Source organism: Hyperolius riggenbachi, chromosome 4, assembly GCF_040937935.1.
Source record: "Hyperolius riggenbachi isolate aHypRig1 chromosome 4, aHypRig1.pri, whole genome shotgun sequence".
Classification (NCBI taxonomy): domain Eukaryota; kingdom Metazoa; phylum Chordata; class Amphibia; order Anura; family Hyperoliidae; genus Hyperolius; species Hyperolius riggenbachi.
In genome coordinates, this window is record NC_090649.1 from 79,095,810 (window position 1) to 79,106,293 (window position 10,484).

At 44.2% G+C, this 10,484-nt stretch overlaps 1 protein-coding gene and 1 non-coding gene across 2 annotated transcripts in view; both read left to right on the top strand.

The window, feature by feature from the left end:
* Positions 1 to 10,017, top strand: part of UBXN2A (UBX domain protein 2A) — a 55,040-nt gene extending 45,023 nt beyond the window's left edge. Inside the window, exons 6-8 of the mRNA XM_068280235.1 lie at positions 69 to 215; positions 2,688 to 2,891; positions 5,092 to 10,017. Of these exons, the coding sequence (XP_068136336.1) occupies positions 69 to 215; positions 2,688 to 2,877 (337 nt within the window). The 3' untranslated portion in view covers positions 2,878 to 2,891; positions 5,092 to 10,017. The remainder of the gene's footprint in view (positions 1 to 68; positions 216 to 2,687; positions 2,892 to 5,091) is intronic.
* LOC137505470 (small Cajal body-specific RNA 8) lies at positions 2,007 to 2,137 on the top strand. Its single transcript, XR_011020082.1, has one exon. It is a non-coding gene; the product is annotated as a small Cajal body-specific RNA 8 (non-coding RNA).
* Positions 10,018 to 10,484: the final 467 nt, after the last annotated feature.

The window sequence follows — 10,484 nt, forward strand, 5'->3', positions numbered from 1 at the left end:
TTGTTGGATGTTACAGCCGCAGTACTGTGTGCAGGACATGCTGATTATTCATTCTCAATTTGTGTTAGTGCCACACCAACAGTCGTTACCAAAGCAATGGAAGATGGCCTAAGCCTTCCTGATGTGGAGCTGAATGAGCTGGAGCCTTCCACCGACATAAAGATCTGGCTGGCGGATGGCAACAGGATTGTGCAGAAGTTCAACACCACACACCGGTAAATCCAAGTGACAGAATGCCTGTGATAAATTGCTGCTACAAATCACTTGCGCCAGCCTGTTTGTTGCTACGTTTTCCTGTCGAGAATAATGGCTACAAATTGCCCTGTAAACAGTGATTAGTTGCTGGGTCGCTTGGACGATATCCAGTGGTGGGCCCCTGTGCAAAATAAATGTAGGAACCCCATGCAAGTGGCTGTGGTTATAACAAATCAGGGATCCAAAACTTTTCCATAACATAAAAGTATGTCAGCCTAGGATGTGTTCTGCAGCCACCTTATTAACCTCCCGGGCAGTATGATTATTTCCGGATTTTAAAGGGAACCAGAGAGGATCAATAAAATATTTTATACATACCTGGGGCTTCCTCCAGCCCCATACGCACGGATCGCTCCCACGCCGCCGTCCCCTGCTGCCTGGATCCGCCGGTACCGGGTCCCGTCATTACCGCCAGTAGGCTGGCGGACGCGGCCAATTCTCCGCATCACAGGGGGCTCCCTCCATACAGTTACGCGTGTGGCTGCCTACTGCGCAGCCGCATGCGTACAGGTTTGGAGGGAGCCCCTGTGATGCAGACAATTGGCCGCGTCCGCCGGAAGTGACGGGCCCGGTACCTGCGGATCCAGGAAGCGGAGGATGGCGGCGTGGGAGCGCTCCAGGCTTATGGGGCTGGAAGAAGCCCCAGGTATGTATAAAATCTTTTTCTATTTTAACAAAGCATTCCTCTCTGGTTCCCTTTAAGGTCTTTTTAAAATGTTTCAGAACCTATATTCAGGAAAAAATCATACCCTCAGAATGCCTGCAGCAGCCCCTTCGGTTCCTAGAGTCCATGGATAGACAAACTTGGTTCTCCAAATCATTGACCTGGAGTCATTGATTTTATAAACTGAGGAGTCAGAGTTGAAGTCGAATGATTTTTGTACCCACTCCATAGCCAGGAGCAATTATGAATACCCAGAGTTGGAGTCTGTGGTTTCATAAACTGAGGAGTCTGAGTTGGATGAATTTTGTACAGACACTACAGCCCTGGCAGGTCGACGCAATGCGATAGCACCTTAACAGATGTTCCAAGCACTGTTATCTCTGCAGCTTAGGGGCATTTAATTTTACTTATATTTCAAATGGCTTTACTTAATGTCTAATTATAAGTGCTGTTTGGGGGAGAAGGTCCACAAGACACCCCTGCACTGTGGAGGCACCAGGTTTAGTAGATTTTACCCTGGTTTTTGTTCTCTAAACCTTGGTTCGTCTTATGGTGTGAAAAATACAGTATATTTAAATGTAAATGTAAAAATGTAGTATGTACACTAATGCTTTACAGTGAGGCGCTCTTCCATAATATATTTTCTTTGAAATGTGAAGAAAACAAAAACTGATACCCAGCTAAAGAAAGGGAAGGCTCTGGATCCTATAGATCCTTCCGTTCCTACTACGGTCCTCACATTCCAGCGCTGGCTCCCCCGTTGGCACTCTCTGATTGGTCGGAGACTGCTCACATCTGCTGCAGGAGGCTTCGGCAATCTTTGAGAGCCCGAGTGCTGCCGAAGACGGACTGCACGTGCTCAAGTGAGCTCCCTTGCGCACTCTTGCATGCGCAGTACAGAGCAGCCCATCTTAGGGAGCACTTGGGCTCTCAAGGACTTCAGAAACTTCCCACGGGGGTAGATTTGAACGGCAGTGATGGCGCTGGAACGAGGGGACCAGGAGAGGAACGGAAAGGCTCTACTGGATCCAGAGACATTTCTCTCCATAGGTGAGTACCTGTTATTTTTATTTAAATTTGACTTTAGTGGGAGATTGATACACAGATGGAGGTAAAATTTGCTCCGTTTGTCACAAAAGATCCCTAAAATATCAATGCTTTCTGATGACCAGGGCAAAATGAGAGAAATTGCAATGGACAGATACAGAGCAGACACAAGGAAAAAAATGGACTTCGGGTTTGCTTAAAGTATCTTTTCTTGCTTGCTGGTGGCTTAACTACTTCACGACCGCTCCACGCCAATTGGGGTGAATTCCTGGGACGGGGTTTTGCAGGAGATTGCGCACGCCAATGTGATTGCTGCTAGGAGACTGTTAGATGGCGATACGACTGTCTGTTTACAATGTACATCGCTGCAGTCTAAGGCGCTGCTGTACTGGGGACAGCTGTGACACTCTGCTGTCCCCTGGGGAGATTCACAGAGCGATCTCCTCTCATAGGCTGCTGCCTTTGAGAGAGGATCGCTAGGATTGGCTGGCGGGTGGTGGGAGGGAGGGGTTAAAAATCAAAAGGGAGAAAATAGCCTGATCACTAGGGGGATGTAAGCCTACGGTCCTCAAGTGGTTAAAAGACATTTTATTGATTAACTGAAAATATAACCTAGGAGAAAATATGGAAAAAATGTGAACTGAACCAGGCCCATGATGTTTTCTCCTACTTTTTTTATTTTTATAAATTATTTTTCCTCCTTAATGAATGTCTTTTTCAGGATCAGCGATGTGCGACACTTTCTGGAAAAAATGCCTCGTATGCCCAAGGACCAGCCCTTCAGCCTGGCCACCTCCTTCCCCCTCTGTGACCTCATGGATGAGACCCTCTCCCTCCAGGAAGCCCATCTGTACCAGGCAGTTCTGGTGCAGAGACTGCAGAAAACAGCACAACCCTTCAGGGACTCCTAGTCCACAATGCATCAGTAAGCGGTGCTCTGACCTGTGAGAATTGAGATGTAGCGCTTGCCTTCCCCCTTTTTTATAAAAGATCTGAGAAGCACTGTGAATGGATGGTTCAGAGCCGCTGGTTTTTGGCTTTTTTTCGGGTGGCTTTTTACTTTTTTCTCCAGCATGTGTGAAGCGATGGATGCTTGAAGACCCGCTGCACTTGTTTTTATTTTGATTTTTTTTTACTGCTTTCCACTGTGAGGTTCTTTACCTGCTGGGCGCAGGGGGTGCTGCCACACATCTCCGCAATCCTTTCCTCCTTGGCTCACAGCTCCTCAGGTTCTTCCTATTCTACGCCAGGCTTGTGCCCATGCATCTAACTGGTGGCCTGTAGTCTTCTGATTGTTAATTTATGATTTATTTATCTAATTCACCCAGAAATAATATTTGTTATAGATGGAATCTGAAACACTGACTGGCTTCCTGTACCTGTGCCAATTTTCCTGTGTTTCTTAGACCTTTTGGAACTTTGAGTGTTCCTGGTAGGGGTGTAACTAGAGGGAAGCAGCTCCTGCGATCGCTGGGAGGCCTAGAGCGGTGGAGGGGCTCCAACTACTAACCTTCCCTTCCTCCAATACAGGGAATTATGCTTCAGATAAGGTGTTTTTGTGGCTATACTTGTTATTGGTGTGAAGATCATGATGGCCACACTCGTTTTATGACCCTTGGAAGATGGGCCCAAAGGCCGCGAAGGGCACCAAGGGGAGGCAAGGGAAGGGGTGTAAACATTAGGGGGGGGGCATAAAGTTTTCACTGGGAAGCTTCATGAATTGTAGTTATGCCACTGGTTCCTGACAGTCTGTTGGAGTTTCCACCCCTTCTATTGCATTTTGCTGACTTTAAGCTCTAGTTCAGGTTTAATTTTCATAACTGCATTTTTCTGGAATGCAGTTATAACAAATAATTTAGCAAAAACATGTTTTCTGTATAAAAATGTAAACTTACAGTTCCAATAGCTCACGGGTGCCCAGATAATTGCCATCAGCAACAGGCATGCTTTGTTACAGGAACCTATTGGCATTCTTATTACAATCTGATTGGACAATCTGCTGTGGTTATGTTGACCAGCACAGTTAAGAATCTCTTACATCAAAAGATAAGAAAAATTGATATGATGGGAAAAAATACAATTTTGGCACAGTTCTTTGCAGCCTAATTAGTTTTTAAAGGACCAGTGTAGTGAAATATATAAAGGAATAAAAAAAAAAAAAATAGGCCGGATCCACACTAGAAGCGCCCTTTCTGAGTGCTTTGTGATTAGAGCTTTTTAAAAATTTCTCCCATGCACTTTCATAAAAATCTCCACGATTTTACGTGTACACGATCGCAGTGATTTTTATGAAAGTGAATGGAAGACATTTTTGAAAATGCTAATCACAAAGCGCTCAGAAAAGCACTTATAGTGTGGATTCGGCCTTATTGATACTTAAAGGGAACCCGAGGTGAGAATAATATGGAGGCTGCCATATTTATTTCCTTTTAAGCAATATCAGCTGCCTGGCTGCCCTGCTGGTCCTCTGCCTGTAATACTTTCAGCCATAAACCCTGAACAAGCACGCAGCAGGTCAGGTGTTTCTGACAATGACAATATTATCTGCATGCTTGTTTCTGGTATGATTCAGTTTACTACTGCAGCCAAATAGATCAACATGACTGCCAGGCAACTAGAATTGTTTAAAAGGAAATAAATATGGCAGCCTCCATATCACTCTCACCTCGGGTTCACTTTAAGAGAAAGAAATTAGTAGCAAGAGTATAGGGTTAAAAGGTAAAAAAAATAAATCGCTGCTGTTTAGAATAACACGACTGTCTGCATCAGCCGCTCTTACCATCACAGAGACGAAGCCGAAAGACCCCTCACCAGTTTCAGACAGGCACAGCAGAGGACAGCTTTTTTTTTTTTTCTTCTTTTTTTTTTAGCTGTTAACCCTTACTCTTCCTACTACTTTCTTTCTGTTAAGTATGTTTAGTAGCATTTTTTTTAAATATATTTAGCGATGGTGGTCTTTAAACATATCCAATCATTGTTAAACTTCATTCAAATGATGATATATTTACTGAATCTTATGTAAACCTTCACATGTGGCCTAAACTGTAAGTTATTTTTTATTGTACAATTATGATTTTAATCACAATATTACAAAAAATACTTTTTTTTTTTTTTTTTTTTTTTAGAAGAGACCTGGATAGTTCCAAAGTCACTTGAGCCCAATTACAAGGCAGAAGATTAAATACATCTCCAGAACACCCTACCACTAGAGGGAAATGGTTAGATATGCTTTCCATTATTCTCAATGAGGGCCTGTCTATCCTACTTAGAGACTTTGCAGGACACGTGAATAGTGTTGTGGTTGCCTGGAGGAGTTTCACAAAGGAATCCTTTTTATAGATTATACAATCAGATTGTAATGTGTGTCAGAATCCACATCTCTCTAGCATCTACTAAAAATAGTACAAATATTAGTTCTGGGTGGATTGGTGCTTAGCTAAAGCACCAATCCGTGAGCTGAAGGCTGCAATCACTGGCACCTCCCTGGTGTCTTGCACCAGCTAGGTGCAAGACACCAGGGAGGTGCCAGTGATTGCAGCCTTCAGCTCACGGGTATTGGATGGTGTGTACAGATTTGGTCTCAGCATGGCTGGATTCATGTAGGGACTCCGGCACTAACAGCTCTCGGCTCTGTGGAGGTTATTGAGCTGAGGGTGGGAATTGCTTATCAGCTGTGTCCCGCATGTCATTTTTAAGGTTAATGAGGACACTTCTGGAGCTGTTACCTTACATGAAAGAAGATTATGAACAATGAATTGTCTGTTTCAGCAGAGGAGTAAAGCAGCTTTGTTGATATGGTGAATAAGACAGCATGGACACCTATACTAATTTAGGAGTCAATTACTTCAGCCTAGAATTCAGCAGAATGGTTTTAGGGCTCATACACACAAATAACGCATGTTGCCTGCCGGTGATCAGGACCTGATTCCTTTAGGCGACATCACTGGGCTGGGCAGCACACGTGTGTAAGTTGTGTAACTGACGACAAGCTGTGTTTCTATGTGGAGGGATAACGATGGGCTCATGTGTGATGTCACGTGGTGGGCTGGAGAGCGGTGCGAACAATGGGATCGGCGTCACGGGTTGAGTGGAGTCTATTTGCTCACGGTTTGGGAGTCAGCGGCTTGGCTGCCGTACACAAGCCTGATTGTCTGCTAAGGTGGTCGTTATCAAGTCAGGTGTGTGTGTACAAGGCTTAAAGCAGTAGGATCAGCCATACTATGCCAGGGAAAAAACACATATATGTAGCTAAATACTTGATTTACCTACATAACACATGTATTGTACTGTCCATGTTTTGATTTCAGTGAATGTTATATAGTAAATGAAGAGAATTCTGTTCCTGGTGGGAACCATGTCTTTTGCCCACAGTTTGAGGCTAAATCCTGATGTCATTTCTTCCCTTAACTTTCTTTTTTTATTTTCTCCTCTAATCGCTGAGTCACCTCAGAATTGCTTGTAAACACAAGTGAGCAGAGGATCATGTGAAAGCTAGGTAGCTAGGCAGGGAAATAAAGGGAAGAGGAGGAATGTTATAGATAAAAAGAACCCCCAGCATACAACTGAATGGCAATGTCTATTAAAGGACCTGTTCTCCTAAGGTATGTGATAACTCCAAACAATAACAGCAAAAAAAGTTCTGAATGCAGGATTAGCATCTTTATTACTTAATACACTAAGTCCAGTTCTTGTTGAAATTTGATTTTTATGGTGACAATCCTGCTTTAAGGCAAGGTCAGCACAGTTAAAGTGAACCTGTAGTTGTATGGATTCCCACTCTGCAATACCACAAAGAGCCTGAAAGTACTTTATATGTGCTTCTTTTAACTTGAAGAGTACACTTACCCCAGATGCATACTTAGTGGATGCATTTTTTCCTCTCTGACATGCAGCTCCTCTTCCAACTATTTTACTTGTGACAGAGCTTTCATATGTTTGAAGGCTGTACAGAGAGAGATGTCCGAGATTTCGGTGCCCAGGCATGCAGGGCCGGATTGCTGGAAAGGCCGTAAAGGCCCAGGCCTTGGACCTGTGACTTGTTTGTTTGTAGTTGCAATAGTCTGTGTATAAAAAGTCAGTGAGATTCTGGGCTCTTGAGAACCACCTACACATTTCAGCCATGGGCAATGCTAAAGGACCTAAGACAGAAAGTTCGTTAACTTTATAAAACATTAAAAGCATATTAAGATATCCAAAGAGCGGAGAACACCAATCAGCAGTGTTCAAAAACTCATAAAAAAGCGGAAATTGAGGGCTTCTGCTGACACAGTCGTGGTCAGTCGGGTGGACCAGCAAACATTTCAGCCAGAACGGCCAACAGAATTGTTCGGGATGCAAAGAAAAAGCCACAAAATAACTTCAGCTGACATCCAGACTTCTCTACAGAAATGTGGCACAATAAGGAGGCCCTTGAGGAGAAATGGGCTGCATGGTCCAGTTACAAGAACTTAGAGAGCCGTAACGGCACCAATGTCACAAAACCGCCGACTTAAAATGTGCAAAACAGCATAGCAAAAAGTCATTTGGAATGAGACCGAAATTGAGCTTTATGGTCACAACCATAGATGCTATGTTTGGAGAGGAACCAACAAGGCCTATGATGAAAAGTACCCCATTCCTACTGTGAAGCATGGGGTAGATTACTGATGTTCTGGGAGTGTGTGAGCTACAGCTGTACAGCAGCACAGGGAATCTGGTCAGTTGATGACGAGATGAATGCAGCAGGTTATCAGGGAATTCTGGAAAACAATTTGCACTCATCAGTCCGAAAGCTGCACATGGGACACACTTGGACTTTCCAACATGACAACGATCCAAAATACAAGACTAAATCAACCCATGATTACCTACAGCAGATATCGTAAAGGTTCTGAAGTTGCCATCAGTCTCCTGACTTCAATATTATCGGCCACTTAGTACGGAGCCACTTTTGCAAGGAACTGTCAGAAGTGCAGTTCATGCAAGACAGCCCAAGAATTTACAGGAACTGGATACTTTTTGCCAAGAAGAATGGGCAGCTTTTCCATCAGAGAAAGGGTAGGCCCTCACAACCAACACAGAACACTACAAGCCATCGTTGATTCTAAAGGGATTGTCTCAGTATTTTCTTAATTATGTTTCTTTTAATGATTGTTATTTTGAGCTAGGCAGGTAGGGTAGGTACAGAAAAATCTATGCAGTGTGTGGAGGGATTCCAGCAGATAGAACCCTTTCTTATCAGATAATAATTGGCCAAGGATCTATCTGTTGGCCATATCTACCATTGTATTTGTCACCTTTAGTTCTGCATGAATGAAAGCTTTGATTGGACAGCAGAAGAAACTCTTACATCTGAGGCAGTTAGTTTGTGCGTATGTTCCTGCTGCCACCTGGCCATTAATATGTGGTAAAAGCACTGCAAGCCTTATCTCGTATGTAAAGACTGGAGGTGAAAATGAGGGATCTGGATGATTTTCTCTTAGTGTACCAGAGTTTATCTAAATAAAGATTTATACATATGTGGGGCTTTCTCCAGCCCCATACACTCCGATCTCTCCCACGCCACCGTTCTCAGTCTTCCCGCAGCTCTGATACTAGGTCCCCGCACTTCGGTCAGTCGGAGCCAGTCTGACGCAAGAGAAGTGCACCCTCTACGTATCTCCAGCAGCTGCTGGAGAGTTACACAAAGATCGCACTTCTGCGTAGACTGGAGCCGACTGACGGAAGTGCGGGGACCTATTATCGGAGCTGCGGGAAGACTGAGAACGGTGGCGTGGGAGCGATCGGAGTGTATGGGGCTGGAGAAAGTCCCACATATGTATAAATCTTTTAATTTATATGCGTTTTCAGTTTCTTTAAAGTGAATGGGAACCGCATTTAGAAAAATGAGACAGATACTTACCCAAGGAGCGGGAAGGCTCTGGGTCGCATAGAGCCTTCCCGCTCTTCTCCTGGTCCTCTCGTTCTGGTGCTGGCTCACCCAGTAGCAGTATTTGACTAAATTAGTCAAATACTGCTTTACCCGGCCGAAGGAGGCTTCAGAAGTCTTCAGAGAGCCAGAGTGCTCCTGAAGAAGGGAGGCCCTGTACTTCACCTGTGCAAGCACGCTCTCTTGTACGCTCACGCCTGTGCAGTATGGAGCCGCACGTCTTCGGGAGGACATGGCTCCCGAAGACTTCCAAATGCCCTTTTAGCGGGAGATTGAAACTGGGGGGAGCCAGCACAGGATAGAGAGCACCGAGAGAGGAGACGGAAGGCTCTATACGACCCAGAGTCTTCCCTCTCCTTAGGTAAGTATTTGCTTCATTTTTTAAAAAATGCGGTTCCCATTCACTTTAAAAAGTAGGAGATGGAATCACAAGGAGTGATTTTATAGTGAAGGGCAGAGATTTAAGCTCCAGTTATGTGTCGGCTGACTTATAAAAATGAGGCTCGGTTTATGATTAGATGTTATAAATGACCACTGCTTTTGTGGTCACTGATTTTTCTCCACATCACCTGCTGAATGTCTCTTCTGCCACCTTGTGGAAGAACTAATGGTTCTATGATTCATTGCTTGTGAAAAAGATGCATATAAATATTCTAGGATAGTGACTTTAGTGGAGGGAAACAAGTTCCTCGCTGGTGTGTAATGGTGTCCAGGGAATTAATAAGCAACGGGCATTCAAAAAACAAGAGCCTGGCTGCACTCTTATTAGAGATAACCTTATACTAAGCTGCCTTAATCCATGCTGGAAGCAAACCTTGTTATCAGAATTCTGTAATGATCTTGCTACAAAACTGCTGACTTCAGTTACTGTAACCCAATATCTAGCATATGGCCCTCTCTGTTCCACAGGGCATATTGTATTAGCAGAAAAGGAACTGCCATACAATTGTCTTGTGGGATGCAGAACATATGGGGGCAGCAGCACTATGCTTATCAAGTCTTGCTCTCCCCCTGCTGGCGACTTATCATAAAGGGAGCTCACCTGAAATCATATATTACTCAGCATGCTGCCTTGAAGACGATTGCTGTGTTTAGCAATGACAATTCTTAGGTTTCGTTTTTATATATTAAACATTTTCAGCTACCAGTGCTTCAGTGTGTTATTTCCGTGTGTTTGTGTTTAAAGAAGGTTTCTAGAGTAGAAATTAACATTGTATCACTGTTTACCCTCCCTGATCTACCCAACATCCACACAAGTGATCAGCAGGCAGGAGAGAATCCTATATCCCTGCAGAACTGAAGGTTGATGGGGAGTGTATACTGCATTATCCAGGGGTGCCGCCAAAGGGCCTCACTTTAGAGGGGGCCTTGCTGCCCCTGGCTCCTTCTGCTGTAACTCGCATGCCCTCATCCAAATCTCACAGCTCTCCTGCCACCTTCAAGGGAACCTTAACTGAGAGGGATATGGATGTTTCCTTTTAAACAATACCAGTTGCCTGGCAGTTCTGCTGATCTCTTTGGTTGCAGTAGTGGCTGAATCACACACCTGAAACAAGCATGCAGCTAATCCAGTCTGACTTCAGTCAGAGCACCTGATCTGCATGCTTGTTC